We start from the raw sequence: 19,660 nt of genomic DNA, 5'->3' as shown, positions 1-19,660 counted from the left end.
GCTTCTACTCAGTATTTAAGGGAAAACTATAGGATAGGATGGAATGAGATTGGCAATAGCCCATGAAGCCAAAGAGAGGATGTTAGGCAGAATCCTGTGCAGTTCCCTTGGGGACCACTGCAAGAAGATTAAGACTACAGGAGTAAGCAGTAAACCCAATTGGTAGCAGTCTGTACCACCCAGATTTACCAGGTAGCTGTGGCTGATCAGTCAGACCTCTCTCAAGAAGAGTAGGGCAGTATATAGAGTATACACAATAGGGCTAAAAACACAGTAGAGCAAACAAACACTGACCATAGCTTTGTATCAAAAGTATATCATTATTTATTTAAAACACACTTTAGGAAATACACTAGCACTCTAAATCACAAGCATGTTAAAACACACTCAGGTAAAGTATAGACACCTCCCTTGATAACTATTAGACAAGTCAGAGTTAAAACACCACTATTTGTTAAAAACAGATGTGAGCGTGTAACCTAGATGGCACTCCAATAGTTAAGTTAAAGGGAGAGAAAAAGGCAGGGCATAAAATAAAACAGTTCCCAACGTTTTTAGAAGTTCAAAGCAAGGGAGTAAAGGCAGTATACACTGTAGAGCCAAAGTTCATAGGCCAGGCTCACTTTAAATGGAGCAAAGTGAAATGTGCCCAAGATAACACAGTTTAAAAGGCACTAAAAGTCTTTGCAGAATGTTCAAAAGAGGTTGGGGTGATTCAAGAAGTAAAGTTAGAAGGTCTGGGGCCAACCCAGTTGGAAAGGGTCACCTTTAGCAATCCGTGGAAAGGGAGGCCAGGCAGAACAAAGTACCTTAAAGAGAGAGGAAGCGCCAGCGGTGGCAGTTGTTCCTGGCAGTGGTTGCAGTTCGTTGTTTCGACCAGGGGAAGAGAGGATCTCGTCGAGGAGGAAACTTGGAGTCGTTGCACTGCCCAGGGATGAAACCAGCCGCGGAGTTCGTCGGTTAAAAGGTACGTTCCTTTTATTCACGGTCAAAGTGGTGAAGCTTGGCTATCCGGCCCCCTGGGTGCTTGGCATGGGCGATTCGACCAAGAGACGTCTTTGGAAGGCGAAAGGGGCGAACTGGTTGATCCCACCAGCTCAAAGGAAGAAGACTCATCCAGCAGAAGATCTTCTCTTGTCGTTGGGAAAGTGGTGAGTTCGTTGCAGCAGGGCTCCACCGGTGATGTAGTTGTTGCAGATGGCTCAGCTTCTTCCCTCTTCGGATTCTTAGGTCCTGTGGCGACTTATGAAGTTCCAGTCCCAAAGGCCCTGCTTTTATGCAGAGAAACCCCCATTCAACAGCCTAGCTGTCACTCACACATGCCAAGTGGTGAGCCGGGCGGCTCACCACCGGGCCAATCAGAATAGAGTGCGACTTGGGTTGCTAAGGCAGTCCAGGGTGCCAATTCCCCTCCCAACACATCCTGTGGAACCCAGACAGAGTGGCACCATTTGGAGGGCTTCTGTGGAGAAGCCTGCCAAAAAGTGGAACAAAGGGCCCGACCTTGTTTGGAGTTACAGAGACGGACACGAATGCCCTTTTAGAAAAGAGTTCTGGCAAAAAGACCTAACCGTTGATTTAATATTAAATAAATAACCCAGCGGTATCTTTAACATTGCACCAAAAAGTGGTGCGTTTAAAATCAATGGGAAAATCCCATAGGAAATATTCCGGTGGAATATTTTGCGTGGTAACCACTGCCACTAGCCAGAAACTCGACAAGGGGGGACTGGACAGTGCCCCCTTGAAAACAGACCCAGGGGCAATCGAATTAACCCCTTGCAGTACTTCCACAATATGATGGTTTGTACTGGTTCTGTTCACAATTTTGGTCTAGTAAAGTCAATGGGGACTTTACATGCCCTGGGAGACAGTAGCCAGTCCCAGGGTATGGAGTCTATGTTTGGGGGGTCACTATGACACCCCTGTGTTACTGCACTGAGGGTGCTGTGTATCACATACACAAAAACAGATGAAACCCTATGGAGTAAAAGACCCCATAGCCCATAAGCACACAAAAAGTCAAAGACATACCTCAAATCATGCCTAAGAGTGGGAGGAAAAGTGTCTCACTCTTAGCAGGAGAAAAAAACAAACCCCAAAAATCCAGCAAAGCTGCTGGGGCACTCACTAGGTTTGGGAAATTAGCCTTATAAGAGAATTCTCCCTAACAGAGAGGAGGTTAGGTCAATATCAGGAAAGGGGGATACAATGTCTCGCCTTCAGATAACCTCTGTTCAATCCCCCAAGGACCTTCCACCCAGGTGATCCTCCCTCGCTTGTCCACCCCTAGGGTTGGGATCCAAAAGCGGTAGCCCTTCCCTGGCCACCCGAACAGAAGATCCGTGGGGAGTAGACATGAGAGTACCTTCAGGTTTCTCACAGTACGCAGGATTCTCCCTTCAGTACTTCAACAATCGGCCCGACGTCTCTTCTGCTGGTCATTCACACACACTTGTCGGCTCCACCTTTTATACACCTGCAACCACTTGACAGGTTGCAGGTGTGAGTCCACAATTTCAATTGCCTGATCACAATTAGTGAAGCACTCGGGACATGCCAGACCCTTATAACAGTCTGCAAGCCTCTTCCTCATCTAAGTACTAGAGTGGTGAAATTACATACTAGTGTTAATTACTACTAGTCACATCTTCACCGTCCCAGTACTATAATGGTTAAATTGAGGGAAAATGAGGGGAGCTGGTTTGCAACAGCCCATAAAGGAAGGGGGAGGTTGGTTCTCATAAGGAAAAGGACCATGTCTCGCCTGTGGCCCTCATCTACTTTACCCTCTTCCTTGTGCTCCCGTATTTTTGATATCTTCTGTTGTTATTCAGGACAGAGGAAAAAGGGTAGCAATATCCCATGAATGTAGATGGGACTGAGGGTTTCTTTCAATAATAGAGGGGATAGCCCAAAAATATAGGGTCCTGTGGGCTACACATGCAATACAATACAAAAAGTGAACCCTTAGATAGAGGATGACAGAGTATGCATTTGTTTTTTATAAATAATCACAAATGATTCAATCTTTCTACTTCAATACAAAAGTTTTTAATAATATTTCATGTCTAAAACGCACCCAAAGGTGTGCAACAACATGTTTAAAAACATAATACACAAATTACACTTCTTTAGATCCACACAATCATTCAACCCTACATACCATTAATTTCACTTTATCACACTACCATTCATTCATGTACTTTATAACCACAAAAATTATATCACAATCCAATGTTCTAATCTACCACAGTTCAATGTTAATTCCTCTTTGTACAATGTTCACATATAGATAACTGCCCTTCTATAATTAGGCAGTGAGTCGACACGTGTTTCAGGTTGTATTTAGACTTTACTCAGTCCACTATGTACGCCAACCATCTTCAGGACATATAACAGGAACAAAAATAGCGTCCCTTTTCGATCTAGTAGGGTGGATCAAATTGCTTCCAAAAACACAGGCAGAGATTCCCAAAGGGACACTGAGTAAAGTCTAAATACAACCTGAAACACGTGTCGACTCACTGCCTAATTATAGAAGGGCAGTTATCTATATGTGAACATTGTACAAAGAGGAATTAACATTGAACAATAGTAGATTAGAACATATGATGTGATCCAATTGTTGTGGTTACAAAGTATATGTATGAATGGTAGTGTGATAAAGTGAAATGAATGGTATGTAGGGTTGAATGATTGTGTGGATCTAAAGAAGTGTAATTCGTGTATTATGTTTTTAAGCATGTTGCACACCTTTGGGTGCGTTTTAGACATGGAATATTATTAAAAGCTTTTGTATTGAAGTAGAAAGATTGAATCATTTGTGATTATTTATAAAAAAACAAATGTATACTCATCCTCTATGTAAGGGTTCACTTTTTGTATTGGATGGGACTGAGGGTACATCATGGAATGGAAATGGGCGATACCCCGTCTCACCCAAAGACATCCCGCTACCATTCCCCAAGTCTCCACTACCCAGGTGATCCTCACTCATATTTCCACCCACAGGGATGGGATCTAAGAGAGATGGCCCTTCCCTGGTCACCTGAGCAGAGGATGATGGGGAGAAAGAAGAGAGGATGCCCTCAGGTTCCTCACACTTTGTAGTGCTCATTCAGGAGGGTTTACAGTAAAAACCTGCAGCAATCATTGCACGAATTGCAGGTGTTCCCACACGTTCATATCACATTTTGCAATAGTAAAGCGCTGTATGAGCAACCAGCATACATAGTATTAAGTTTTTTTTCTTGCCTCCGATTTACCCTCTCCCTCCCTGCTTTGCCTATTCTTCTCTTCTCATTTAGCGCTTTGAAACAACCTGACAGCGTTGCAAGGCACCATTCAAGTAAACATGAAATGGCATCATGTTGTCTCCTTGCCATTTCTTCTAACATTATCTCCCTTGTCATAAAACCCTTCTCGAAGCATATAACTTAACAGAACATCAGCTAGTGGGTGTTACATTCCAGTGGAACAGCCATTAATGCACTGAGTTTGGACGTTTTATAATGGTCATGAGAGACTCCACTTAAATATAGGTCATAAAAATTTCAGCAAGCTTCAAAGATACTTACTATCTGCTTTAAAAACTGCCATCAGTGGCTCTAAAATCAACTCCTCCACAGAGGAATCCATCTTTCGCTCCCCATCTATAATCCATGGGGTTTGTGGCAAGTTTCTTGAGTACTTGTTGTATCTTCCTACAGATAGAAAAGCATATGCGTAAGTGCAGCTGAACAGTGATAAGAAAAATATAATGGTCATTTTAGAATCATCATTTCACGTCACGTGTATTAGCTACATGCATGCTTAGGGGATTCTATGTGAAAAACAGAAAAAACAATTATTTTTGAATTCTTAATAATAGGTCTGCATTACAAGCTATGTTCTGTTCACTTGTATCCTCCAGTCTAATGTTAAATGAGCCCGGTGACGAATCACAGTATGTTGTCCCTTCCTCAGTGGGGGGGCTTCTCACGGAATGTTAGGACAGTACATACACCGTATAGGGACTCCCCTACAGGTGACACCCAGGGAGAGGGTTATGTGGAGAAGAGGTTTTCCTGTCGGGTTAATGATGAGTTTATGAATTATTATGCACATCTTGTATTGTCATTGTTTGGGTTAAATGTTTTAAAAATCAATTAAAAAAAAGAAATTAAAAAAAAGAAATAATATCTGAAAAAACACAGGGTACATCTGATGCAATGCATCCTACACCTTCTTTCTCTATAAGTCCTTCTTATACCTGCTCATATATAACTGAAATATTCTATTGCCAATGTACTTCATCTGGCTTAGCCGAGAACTATGAGAATCCAAATATTTCCAGATATCTGACATATAGATTTAAGGCTAGTCCTGGGACAAGGAGGATGACCACGAGTACAAGGATTATGACTGAGAAACAGAATGAGTGGTCTAGACTCCAGAGACCACCGATTGGCCCGAAGCAGTATAATTATCCTTTGCAGGGGTTTCGAAGGTGTTCAGCCTCAGATGCAGCCGCAAGCTGGGAAGCAGAGAGTGAGATAAGGCTAGCCCGAGGGAAGCCGAGCACGGAGACGAACAGCGCGAGAGAGGTCCCCGATCCCAGGACCCCTCACATTACTACCATGAGAGACCTTCAGGCTCCCGTTTCACTGGCCAACGATCCTGGGAAAAGGACACCCGGCCAGGAAGGAGCAGATGCCAAACGAACCACAGCTGACCACCGCATAGCCCTGACAGCGGCCAGGGACTCCAGGGAAGCAGCGGAAGCCCAGAGACCACCTGTACCCACCTAGAAATAAGAAACAGGTACGTAGGTTGCTCGGCAGCTGCACGAGGTCTGGGGAGGCACAGGGCTGAGCAAGTGAACTGCAAAGAGAGGGTTTGGGACCTGGAAGGAAGCCTGAGAAAGAGGTCTACTTGGCAGAAGAGTGAACCAAGCGAAGACAGCGGCACTATGCGAGTCGAGGACCTGCATCTCATAGAAAAGGTCTGGGACCCTGAAATAACACAGAGACAACTGCCTAAGTGGCAGCAGAGTAAAGCAAGGAATAACAACAACATTTCAATTCATAAAAGGGTTCAATTTCTAATAAAAGAGATAGCTAAAACATTATATAAGTATGTCATAATTTAACTAGACGAGGAATCGAGCCAACCATTTTCCTGGAAGTCTGGGTTTTGCCCATGCAAGAAACCAAAAAGCAGGAAACCTTTGATTCTAAGACTGATAAAAAAGAACCCCTACTTTTATAAAACCTGAAGGTGGCAGGATATCAAGAGGGTGCACAAGAGACAACCGTTCACATAATAAACAGCATTAAAGGGAAAAGAGAACTCTTAGCGAAAGGAGCGCCTCCCTAGCCTTACAACTTTGTATTTTGGAACACTACTTTATTACTTAATCAACAGCAAAGCTGAGAACTTTCCTGTTTGGCGAAAATACTATGAACACTTTAGACTTCAAGAAAAGACTTTCCTTTCACAGTTGTCTTAGAGTATTAGTTTAGAGACAGAAGTAGATTTTTCAGACACAATAGTGACTAACTATATAGTTTCGAGCTGCATGACAATTTTACTTGTTTCTTTTGACGTAGGGAAATCCATCCTAGACATTGGGACAGAGAGGCCTTCTTCAACCCTTTTATTATTTAATAAAGTCTTTACCCAAAATCATGCAACCTTTGTGTCCGAGTCTTACTCCTGACCCCTTACAGCCCCAATACTGGCACAGAATGCCTTCACATCAGCGAAATACAAAATATCTCTTCTACATTTTAAAGGGCATAAAAGAGTGGATAGGGGAACAGGGTGTATGCATTTTCAATGGCAACATTCATAGGTTAGAAGGTATTGTGACAAATCTGGTCTGACAAATCAAGGGAATTTGTTCCGTCTCCCAAGGGGGAGGCCACCCCATTAAGCTAGGCAGGTTAGCCTGCTCCGCAGCACCTTTCCTAGGGGGTCAAGGTAAGTGGGACCTCACCAGGATAGACTCCCCTTTAGGTGACAAGGACACCCGTTCCCATAAGGAACTCCCTAGAGATGCCTATGCCATGGCCTACATAAGGTGTTCCACAAATACAAAAAGCCACGAATCTCACAACTGGGACGAAGAAACACTGACTAGATGTCCAAATCTTACAGAAAAGGTACCTCGTACTTTAAATCTTAATATCCCATACAGTGGGACGCGGAGGTTAAATAACGAGGACACTACGTGTAGAGACGAGAGAGGCAGAGGCAGCCCAAGCCGACAAGCCAGGGAGTTTGAAGCTCGCCTGAAGTGGGAGTCGAGAGACCCGAAGAGAAGAGACAGAGAGGGACAGGGACGCCAGAGATACAGCACCAGCCTGACATGAGAAAGTCAGTGAGAAGAGACCCTGAGTTAGAAGCCGGGACACTAGAGCCATGGTGTCCACCCAGCATGCAAAACAAAAAGAGGGGAAGCCTAGAGGAAGAAGCAGGGACACCAGAGATATGGCATCAGCCCAACATGAGAATTCTGTGGGGCAGAAGCCTGAATGGAGCTGGTGGCAAGACCACGGGAAGCGTGTGGTGGATGGCCGGTCCATCCAACGTCACCGATATCACCACTCACATAAAGACATGGGTGTCCAACGCCTTGTCTACTGACATGGATACTGAAGAGAGGAGAGAGAACCGAAGGTGAAGCACAACACGGACGTGTCTGCTATAGAGGTCAGAGACACAAGACGAAGACCCTGAGGTCCCCCATGATAGAAGGTAACAGGGAAAACGAGTATAACAGGATGCCAAGAAGGGATCAGTATGTTAAACAAATAACTTGCATTAATAACTTAAATTATTGGAATGTACAAGACAAGAATAATACAAAGAGAAAATAAGCCTGGATAATAATACCCTGGAAAGCAGGGAGAGTTACACGCCCATATCTACAAGAGGAAGAGAATATAAAAAGCAGATATTATGGTGAATCAGAGATTAGAGAAAGACGACATGTGAAGCTAAATAAAAGGCAAATAGAGCAAAGTCAATCAAGCCACAATTGGCTAAGAGAAATAGAAGGTTTAAGTTACTTAACTGTAACTCTTGCTCTCCAGCATGGGTCTGGCATGGATTCACGTGCAAATGAATATTCCCTGTCGTCAGGCTTGGAATTCTCGCTAAAAGAAAAAACAGTTTCACTTTAGATTTAAAACTTTATTTCTCCTCTAAACCAATCACTGTCCTCTGGGTCATACTGCTCACATCCAATGGCAGTCCGCTCGCTAAACTCCACCCCTGGTGGCCATCTTCAGATTTGGTAACATGTAAAGTGGCAGTATGAACCAAGAAGAGCCACGGAGGGGAACGACGGAGGGTTTGCATGTGAAATCATGCCAGACACAAGCTGGAGAAGAAGAGTTACAGATAAGTAACTTAAACCTTCTCCAGCAGGGGGTCTGGCATGGATTCACATGCTCATGAATAACGATTACACAGCAGTACATATACATAACCACGGGAGGTGGCAAGGCTGAACAGAAGCAATAAACACTTACCACTGGAAAAGTCTCACTTCAAGTGAACAAGTTGCATAGCACCGCTTGGCTGACCCAGGACACCTTCCTGGAATCCCTGTCTACGCAGTAGAACCTCGTGAAGGTGTGCGGGAATCTCCACGTAGCAGGCCTGCAGATGTCGGGCAGGGGCACACCATGGAGAAACGCTGTTGTTGCAGTGATGGCTCTGGTGGAGTGGGCTCTCAGCCAGACCGGAAGAGGCCTGTTAGCCAGCCGATGACAGAGCATGCTGCAGCCGGAGAGCCACCTGGAGATGGAAGCCTTCGACAAGGTCTTCCCAAGATTCACATGTCCAAAATTGACAAACAACTGAGAAGTCTTCCATAAACCCTTTGTGCGTGCCACGTAAAATATCAAGGCACGAGCAACATTCAGCGAATGCAACGCCCTCTCCGCTGGTGACGACGGATTCGGGAAGAAGACAGAAAACTCCAAAGGCTTATTGAAGTGGAACTCCGACGGCACTTTCAGCATAAAGGCGTGGATCGTACGCAGCACCACCTTTGTAGAGTGGTATGATAAGCCCAGCAGTTTGCAGGACAGGGCCCTGATCTCCTCGACCCGCCAGGCCGAGGGGATCGCCATGAGAAAAGCAGTCTTTCACAAGAGGAACTTTAGGGGAACCAGAGGCATTGGTTCAAAGGGTGCCCCCATGAGTTTAGTCAATTCCAAACTGAGTTCCCAAGCTAGAGCCAGAGCTTTCACCAGTGGAAAAGTTCTCAAGAGGCCCCTGATGAACTCCTTGACGAGTCTGTGAGACCACAGGGAAGGCCTACCCAGTGTCCTGGTGTAACGGGATATCGCGGCCAAGTGCACCTTGCAAGAGGCGTGAGCCGTCAAGCCTTGGCGAAAGTAAGCAGGTATGGCAAGAGCTGCAGGGCCATTACATGCAGGGCCGTGATCTACGGAGAATCGCTTCCATTTATGGCTGTAGCAGTTTAACGTGGAAGAGGCTCTGGCTTTGGCCATACATTCCGTTGGCAAAGAAAAATGTCAAAAATGTAGGGCTGCAGGAGCCAGGCCATGAGGTTCATTGATGGTGGGTCATGATGTAGAATCGCTCCATCCTATGCAGGTGCCGCAGCAGCTGACTCAGACCTTGGCGTCAGTGAAACTCGAGCAGTAGCTGTCATCGTGACCGGGGACACCACCGTCGTGGCCAGCTCCACATTCGACATAGAAGTGATGGCCGACGACAAAATCATTGACGGGGTGATTGAAGCCTTCGTCGAAGTGGCCGTGGCCACCGTTGACTAAGTTGTTCGGGACGGCTGAGCTGCTGATGATGATGATGGCATTGCCAACGGAGGTAGAGAAGGGCCACCTTTCGATCTCTCCTTCGATGTCTTATCTGCCGACAGTAAGCAGAGTTTTAACAGAGTCAAGGACTTTCTCTTCGAGGGAGCACCCCTCACCGTTAGGCTCACCGTAGAAGCAGTCGGTGATGGCGACCATGTCTTTCCTGCACTGGGACCCGCAACCGCAGCAAACTCAGTGGGAGCAACGTTGTATAGCCTGGCCTTCTTTTGGACCTCTGGGAGTAGGCCATCCTCAAAGAACCTCAACCTCTTTTCTGAGAGAGTTTGTTACTGGGACCTGTCCTGGGTGAAGCATCACCATACCCTGAAGCAGAATCAAAGGCCTTACCAGACTTCAACCAAGCCACCAGCCTGTTGTAGCGGTCTTTCTTCATCTTTTTTGAAAATCCCGGCAGACCTTGCATCCTCCCTCATTGTCCGGATGCAGGCAATACGACACTTATGGTGTCGATCTTCGACATACACATTCCTCAATCCACACTTCGTGCAGAGTTTGAAGAGGCATCTCTTTTCATGGTGAAAAGGTACGAAGTAGGCCCAAACCTGGGACGTCTTGAAACTCGAGGAAAGATCTGCGATATAGTATGATCTTTGCCGATAGAAGGTCCCCGCTGTCGGTAGTCGACCTACGGTGGAACAATGAGAGAAAAATGGTCAACATTTGTTGAAAAAACTCTCGAAATATGAAAATAGCTCCAAGAACAACAAGAGGACTCCCAACACTAAAGCATGCTGTCAAAAGCTGAAGATGGCCACCAGCAGTGGAGCTTAGGCAGAGGACTGTCACTGGATGGGGCAGCATGACCCAGAGGACAGTGATTAGTTTAGAGGAGAAATACAGTTTTGAAGCTAAAGTGAAACTTTTTTCTTTTACAGAGGATTCCCAGCCTGATGACAGGGAATATTCATGAGCATGTGAACCCATGCCAGACCCCATGCTGTGGGAAGAGAGTCAAAGAGACTTCTGAGAATAGAAAACTACAAATCGCCCTTGAAGGGTTACAGAGACTGATACAAAGCACCACAAGAGACTATGTAAGAAATATGTATTAATGAAGAATCCTAGAGACTGGTATTAGAAGTACTCAGAGGAGAAGGGAGTAATTCTCCACCTATAAGTTAGTTTTCATAATGGTAGGGTCAATAAGGGTGGTTTTTGGACAGCAGACCTATTTCCTTTCGGATATTTACGACTGACGGACAAGCACCTTAGAAACATAGGCAGGGTCCACCCATAGACATAGGGAAAGCTAGGCGTTATCTTAATTTCATAAACATTTTGTAAATCATGTCCTTAAAGAGTCTATGTCCTTCTACTGACTCACGACAAATGGTGTCAGGTGTGGGATTTGTACCACCTGATAGAAGTTAAGGACCCATTAAATTCACTAAAGTGTGTACCAGAGGCAAAAGTCCTATGGTGGCTACCGCTGAATCAATAGATTTTGACCTGCAAAAGATTGAAGAGATTGGAATACCATCTGCGGAAGAGACAAGTTATCTCCACTGGCTTAATCTTAACCCCACCTAAAGGAACCCATATTAGGTTAACCACTAAATCTGGTTTTGCTTGTAGGTATGGGTAAGATGCTATGGCCAGAATTATAAGTTCCATGTGTTAAAATCGCAGCAAAAACGCAGTGGTTTTGCCACCGCAATCCATGTAAAAGGATACAGGGGACACTCCTGCAACCCCCGGGCCCATTATACCATTTAAGAGGTGCGGCCGACATTATTGCTGCAATTTTATCACTGCATACCGAAATATAAATCCTGATTTTCGAGGGGATGTCAAAGTTCTCCTGCATTACCATGGGAAGAACCCATATACCGTGAGGGAAGAAGAGAAAGCGGCCCAACACATTTTTGAAGAAACTGTATTCCCAGTTCCCCAAGAAGTTGCCGAACAAGAAGAAACAAAATGAGGTATTAAAGATTTTGGGGAAGCAGATCTCCCTGTTATAGAGAAAACACAGAAGGAACCAGAAGAGACCACCCAATTACCCAATCTGGTTTTTGCACAGGCAAAGGACCCCATCCTCACTGAAGCATTCAACAAGGGAATCCCTGAATCAGGGTGCGATCAGGCTAGTCCCTTCTTTTTCTTGAAAAATTGACAACTATATAGAGACAATGTGACAGCTGAAGGGTTACGCCAAAATGTATTGGGAGTACCATAAAGACATAAGAGAACTGTATTAAGACTTGCCCACTTACATATAGCAGCAGCTCACCAAAGAATATTGAAAACCCAGAAGCAAATAATACCTAGGTTCTATTGGCCAGGTGTCTGTTTCATAACCACTTGTGAGATATGCCAGAAGACTGCCAATACTCCCATACACCCAGCACCCTTACAACCTTTACCTATAATTGAGGTCCCATTTTCCAGGATTGGGAATGGGTGTAGCGGGACCCCTAGATACTTCAAAATTGGGGAATCGCTTCATCCTTGTCATACTGGACAATGCAACTTGTTATCCAGAAGCCTTCCCTCTGATTAATAATACGACACAAGAGATTTTGAAAGACCATTCCTCTCCAGAGTAGGATTCCAAAAGAGATCTTAACAAACTAAGGTACTACGTGTATGTCTCATCTGATGAAAGAAGTAAAAGCGATATCAAACATTAAAACTTTAAAAACACCTGTGTATCATCCACAGTGATGTAGAACACTTCAACCAAACCTTAAAAGAGTACTAAGGAAATTGTTTGAGGTCGATGGAAAGAATTGGGATGTGACGATACCCTGGGCCCTCTTTGCAGTCAGGAAGACTCCCCAAGCCTCCTTAGGATATTCTCCCTTTGAGCTTTTGTACGGAAGAGAACCACAAGATGTTCTAGACATCCTGAAGGAAATCTGGAAGGAAAGAGAAGAGGCCATATTACCCATTTCTCAGACTTCTCAGAAATTCCAATCTCGGAGTGGGTGCTGTTGAGCAGCCTCAAGATGGTTGCCAATCTCTGAACTTCTGTGTGAATCCCCTGATCATTGTTCAGAAGAGCCTGCTTGCAATGCTCCAAACTGGAAATTGATCCCATCCGCTCGCACCGGAAGCTCAGTGCACAACTGGGGAAATTGTGGCTGAGCTACAAGCCTGTGATCTCACATTGACACACATGACTTTGCCATTCATCACGGGACATGGCGAGGCCTGGCTCAGGATTGACGTTTATGGGTTTAAAGCAGCTGAAGGCACCCGCTGCGGTACACGACCTAATGTCGCAGAGACAGATATCGCACTGCATATGGCATGAGCCTTGCCTTACATGTCCTTGGCGCTTTGTGATTCGGACACCGGCAGTATTCAATGCCACGAGGGCGGACGATACGTGTGACCTGGGAGCTCTCTAGGGAGAGGTCAGAAGCCTTAAGGTGAGGGCACACAAAAGTGGTGTGGCTGCACATAGATTTTTTTAAAAAACAATTTTATTGATTTTATCACAAACAATCAACATACAACAAAACCTTGCAGTACATGTCATAATATTTTGAGTTTTGCATATATCATTCAATGTCTGCTACCTACCCGTCACCCACCCCCCCCCATTCGAGCCTACTCCACTTCACGGTCCGCTTCTTCTTCTTCCAAAGGGGTTCCCCTTTCTGTGTCCTCAGCAGAGTCCTGGTTGGGCCCATACAGAGTAGCCACTAAATGTTTCCAGGCCATCAGGGTTTCTGCTTCTTCCTCCCCTCCTCTATAACCCGCTTCATGCCACGCTGCTGTTTCAGCTCCAGTCCATTTCTGAAGGTCTCTCCACCAGACTTCTATCCTTGGTCTGTTGCATGCCTTCCATCCCATGGCAATTCTACGCTTAGTAAGTATGTATGCCAAGTCCTTTAATTTACTTACATGTTTTAGTTGGCGTGGTCTAGGGAACCCTCCTACCAGACATGCCCACACTGATTCAAGATTTATCTTGATACCTTTTTCATCTAGTCGGTGGGCTACTTCTTCCCAGAATTTCCGAATCTCTGGACATGCCTAAAACATATGTGTCATCCAAGCATTTTCTACCCCGCATTTGGGGCATGTTTGCTGTTCTGCGTTTTTAAATTTAGCTATCCTCTGGGGTGTCATATATGCCCTTGGGTTATATATAGCTGTATATGCTGCAGCCTCGCGTTCCTAGACACTTTCTTGTGGTACCCTTGGGCCCGCTCCCACATCCCGTCACTCATGGGTACACCTACTTCTTCCCAGTCATGTCTTAATTGTGCCACTTCCTTCCCCACTTTGGACATCAATAGCTCATATAGTCTGGATATCTCATTCCCTCCTTCTGCTATATCGTATATCGTTTCTATGGCAGCGTCAGGCATGTACTACTAGTGTTATTTCCGACCATGTCTCTCTGATCCGCTGTACCATTCTGTTATGTGTGATATATTGCTCCGCATGTAACCTTGTTTCCTCCACCAACATCCCGAATTCCTTTATCTCCCCCTCTTGCCATATGTCTCCCACTGTTACAATCCCCACTGGTTCCCAGTGCCTCCTAATCGTTTTCATTAGTTGCCCATCTCCTCCCGTCAATACGACCAACGACACTTGCGGAGAATACAGGATTGGGTTCTCCATGACCTGACAAGCTTTGCGCCATAAATTTCATCCTAATACCATCATCTTTGGGCACTCTTTCAACTCTAATTTGGGCAGCCATATCACTTCTTTCAGGAAGAACGGGGCACACTCCAGTCTCAACAATCTCGATTCTGAGGTTGGGTCTTCTAATAACCACTTGGCCACATATTGTAGTTGACTAGCTAAGTAATAGATCTCATAGTTTGGCAGTTTTATACCCCCTTTATCATGCGTATTCTGCAACTTCCAAAGGGCGATTCTGTTCCTCGTCCCGTGCCATAGAAATTCCCTGCATATGCTCTGTAGCTTAATAAAAAAAAAAAAATCGCCTTGGTATCAGGTATGGTATGTTCCCGGAGAAATGTAATAATCTCTGCAATACAACCATCTTGAACAGCGCCCCCCTTCCCATCATTGCCAAAGGGAGCTTAGCCCAGAACCTCATGCTGCCTCTCTACATACTTTTTATAGTTTAGATTACATAATCTCTCCCAGTGTCCTGCACACTCCTGTTGCAGTTGGATTATAGTTTCAGCATCCTGCTTGGTGCTACCTCCCCTGCCCAACGCTGTCTCTAGCTCTGATTCTGCCGTTCCCTTAATATACCTCCCTGCAGCCCTTTGGACTTGGCTATAGCTATCCCTCTCACCACCACTTTGAAAGCTTCCCATAGTGTACCAGCTGACTCTACACTTCCAGTATTGGTCTCAAAGTAATTTATAATTTCTTCTCTCAGATCCTCCCTAAACATTGTATCTTTCAGTGCCTCGGCTCTAAGTCGCTGCATTGGAATCCTGGCCCTTGTGGGTCGGTATTGCCACATTAGAACCAATGGCGAGTGGTCCGATATGACCCTTGCTTTGTTTTCTGTCTGTACTATTTCTGCCATCATCTCCTGTGTGGCAAACATGTAGTCTAGCCTTGTGAAGAAATTCTGTGGGGCAGAGTAATGCGAATACCGTCTGTCTTGTGGGTGGTGCACCCTCCATGTATCCTCAAGCCTGAAATCTGTCAACAGAGTCTGCAGGGCCCTGGAAATCACCACCCCAGATCACCGCCCCCCACCCACAAGATACAAGCTCATTTTGTTGTATAGGGTCTTGAAGTATGTCACTGTGTCCTGATTCGGGGCATATGTATTTATAATGCATATTTCTTTATTTTACACCAGCCTCCTTATTGCCACCGTCCTCCCATCCGCTACCACTGTGGACTGTAGTAACTGGAATGGGACATGCAGTGCTACCCAAGTGATCACCCCTTTGGCATAAGCCGAATATGTTGCACCGATAACGGTCCCCCTCGACTTCTTCTGGATCACCTCTAACTTTTCTTTTGTGGGGGGCGTGGCCAGGCAGCCATGGAATAGGCTGTATATTCACGTAGCTCCGAGATCCGTCCAGACGATCCTGAGAAGCGCGAGTTGATCGGCGGAGGACTGCCACACCAAAATAACTGTATGGACGTGCGAAGGAGCGGGGGGAAAGGTGCGCGCATTTAAAATCGAATTGCGCCACGCAAACAGAAGATCTGCTGTGTTGTGCCCAGCAACGTGGAGAACGGCAACAAAAGCAAGATGGCGGTGGCACCATAACAAAGGGTCTCGAGACGGCAACAGGAACGAACACTAACGGGGCTGTTGACGGAAGCGCACTATGCACATAGAAGTAAGCAGACGTGCGGCTGTGCGACCGGGATGCCATAGCACGTGAGCCTGGACACAGGAACTGGTGGCGAGGCCGAAGTCCTCAGGCGTATGGAGGAGTTTATAATCCGGACTGCACGGCACAGTGAGCAGAGCGAAGTGGCTCGTTGCCGTGCGAGCATCAGGACAGCTGCGATCCCGGCCCCCAAAGAGATCGGGAGGCATGGTAGCACATCGCAGGTGCCCCCTCGGAGCAGAAGCAGCAGCGCGCACACGCGCGCTGGGTGGATGTCGCTGGCAGAGGGAACCGGCAGCATACGGATTATAGCGCATCCACAAGAGGCTGCAGTGCGCGAACAGACAGGCCGGGCGGGGGAGCTGGAAGCTGCCTGTAGACTGAGATGGCAGATTAGGATCCCTGGGTGAGGGGGGCAAACGAAACCCCACACACCAGGCGGTCACTGGGCGACAGCAAGTACACTCAAGATTGACACAGGAGGCGACCTACTCTAGTGATCGCTGCAGCTAATTAATAACACTTAATAAAAGCCTGAAGATAGGCTACCTTACCAAGGAGTGGGAAACTGCCACTGAAAGCAGGGCGGGACAACGGCTGCAGCTGGTAGTGTGTCCCCTCTCCCCCCCCGGCTGTGATCGACAAAGGAAGAGGACTCATGGTAGGGTGGACAGTGTGATGCAGTGCTCCTTCCCTGGGATGCTACGAACAGCAGATTGATCAGTCAAGGCGGCCCTAAGAAGTATATACTGGCCATTGGAATGCATTGAGCAGTGAACTGAATGCAATAGGATCAATGATACAGCAGGCGAGCCAGGGGGCAGGGATGATGCAACACAAGCCATGAACAAAGGCCCAAGTGGAAGACAAGTGCTGTAATAACTAAAGTGCTGAGATATGACTTGAGTGGTAACCACTGAAGGGTATTGGAACTTATATCGCGAGTGGGAAACGCATGATAAGTCGCAGCGGCCAGCCCCAACGAGAACAGACCCCGGGGCAGGAACAGAGCGGAACAATGTCTGTGAAGGGCGTAAGAGACAAGGGCAAACAGCCCATGATGGACATCTTTGCAAAGGTACAACAAACCCCTAACACCCCAGTGCAAAGTACGGCGAGTACACCCATGGAGGTAGGCACCCCTCGAGGGGATAGCGATATCCTAAAAGCCATAAAAGAACTGAAATTCTTGTGGGGGGCAACGATAGCAGACATGAGAACCGCACTGGAGAATAAAATAGATGCAGTGGGAATTGAGGTTAATTTGTTGAGACAGGACGTGAGAGCCCTGGCGGAGAGAACAAGCGGCTTGGAAAGTGCGGTGAAGATCAACACAGACACTGGAATGAATAACACCAAGGAGGTCCACATACTGAAACAGCAGGTGGCTAACCTGGAGAGCCGAGCAGATGAGGCGGAAGGACGAGCGAGGCGCAACAATGTATGGGTGGTCGGACTGCCGGAAGGGGAGGAAGGGCAGGACCCCACGACTTATGTGGAGAACATGTTATTGCAGGAGATAGGAGCCGGTGAGCTGTCTCAAGTGTTTGCAATTGAGCGCGCCCAGAGGGCACAGATAAGACCACAACCTGGGGCCCCTCCCAGGGCAATCATAGCAAAAATTTGGAATTACAGAGACCGGGAGAAGATATTGGAATTTTTTCGGAAAGGAGGGACAGTAAAGAGGGGTTCTGCGACTATCACAGCATATCCGGATTACACCATGCAGGTGCAAAGACAGCGATACAGCTCTGTGGCGGTCAAGAGGAGACTACGCGCTGCTGGATACAAATATATGCTCCTGTACCCTGCACGGCTCAAAATTTTCCACTAAAATAAAGTGCTGTTTTTCGACACCCCGGAGAAGGCGAGGAGCAGGTTCAGCAAGAACACGATAAGTGACCATAATGCCGGGTGTTGTGGTGGGGGGAGGAGGTTGCTGGTAAAGGAGCAACAGAACTGAGAAATGGAATGGTTAGTGCTGCGAAATGTAAAATGAACAATTTTTGGACATGTTGCACTTGAATATAACCCGTGCAATACAGGACGGATAGCGAAGAAGGCGCTTAGATTGATACATGCAGTTGGAGCTATATGTCGAAGAAGGCTTATACCCCCACCCCCCCACCCGAGTAGTAGAATAGTTAGATCAGCACTAGGGTGATAATTCCCTGCTGAGCTGTAAGTACGGCTTTGGCCGGAAAGGGGCTAGATGCGGGGGTGCCTGAGATCCAGGGATGGAGCTGGGCAACAGTTGGGGGTGGGTGGGAAGGGGAAGGGGAGTGCAGTGGAGATTTGGGTGGGGGGAGAGTTGGAGTTGAAGATGTTGAAGTGTTTGGAGTTGGGGAGGGGGGGAGTTGTAGGGAATAGTTGGAGTGCAAGCCTACATCCTGGGAAAAGATATAAGTCATGGTAGACCTCAAAGTAGTAACCTGGAATGTTAGGGGACTCAATAGTTATCTGACAAGAAATAAGGTGATGATGTACCTGCGCAGGCAGAAGACTGACATAGCCTTGCTACAAGAGACCCACCTAACGCGAAAGAAGCTGGAAATGGTGTGCAAGAAGTGGAAGGGGACAGTTGTGGGGGCGGCGTACTCAGCCTATGCAAGGGGGGGTACTTATTTGGGTGGCACCGCATGTCCCGTTCCAGCTATTACGACACACAGCAGAGCCACACGGGAGGATGGCGATAATGAAAGGGTTGGTGGAAAACAGGGAGATATGCATTGTGAATACTTATGCCCCAAATCAGGACACAGCGGCATATTTTAGAACCTTGTATGGCAAACTCAGTGGGAGCATTGGGGGGGCAGTGATTTGCGGGGGAGACTTCAATTGTGTATTAAACCCGAAAATGGATAGATCGAATACCAAGCTAGATAGGCCCACTCCGGCGGAGAGGACATTGCAGTCACTATTAGCAGATTTTGGGTTGGATGATGTATGGAGGTCCCGCCATCCACAGGAGAGACAATACTCTCACTATGACGGCCCCGCAGAACCTACATACCAAACTGGACTATGTGTTTGTCACGCATGAACTAACGGCAGAAATAGCGCAAGCAGAGTGCAAAGCGAGAGTCCTTTCAGACCACTCGCCGCTGATAATAGTATGGCAATTTAGGCCCCCGAGAGCAAGGATACTGACATGGCTCTTGCGAGCGGAGGCGCTGAAAGACAGTGCATATAGGGAGGACATGAGAGAGGAAATAATAAGCTGTTTTGAGATAAATAGAGGCAGCGTTAAGACAGCAAGCACTCTCTGGGAAGCCTTCAAGGTGGTGGTGAGGGGGATTGCTATAGCCAAGTCCAAAGGATTGCAAGGTGGGATCTTAATTAAACTACAAGAAGCGGAAACAGAGTTGGAAATAGCGTTGAAAAGGGGAGACAACACCAGAGAAGACGCCGAGGTAGTACTCGGACTGCAACAGAAATGTGCGGGATGTTGGGAGAGATTGTATAACCTTAATTATAAGAAGTATATAGAGAGACAGCACGCAGGAGGGGAGAAACCAGGGAGAGTGCTGGCATGGCTATATAAACATG

General features: G+C 46.6%; 1 protein-coding gene across 4 annotated transcripts in view; it reads right to left on the bottom strand.

The window, feature by feature from the left end:
* PUS10 (pseudouridine synthase 10) overlaps nucleotides 1-19,660 on the bottom strand; it is a 1,772,971-nt gene that overhangs the window by 506,832 nt on the left and 1,246,479 nt on the right. For all 4 annotated transcript variants that reach the window (XM_069608030.1, XM_069608029.1, XM_069608031.1 and 1 more), the window contains one exon: nucleotides 4,581-4,706. In XM_069608030.1, the coding sequence (XP_069464131.1) occupies nucleotides 4,581-4,706 (126 nt within the window). The remainder of the gene's footprint in view (nucleotides 1-4,580; nucleotides 4,707-19,660) is intronic.

This window comes from Ambystoma mexicanum, chromosome 4q (genome assembly GCF_040938575.1).
Source record: "Ambystoma mexicanum isolate Mex_15411 chromosome 4q, UKY_AmexF1_1, whole genome shotgun sequence".
In the NCBI taxonomy this organism is placed as follows: Eukaryota; Metazoa; Chordata; class Amphibia; order Caudata; family Ambystomatidae; genus Ambystoma; species Ambystoma mexicanum.
The sequence above is the reverse complement of the archived record's forward strand: the minus strand, read 5'-3'. Positions and strand labels throughout refer to the sequence as shown.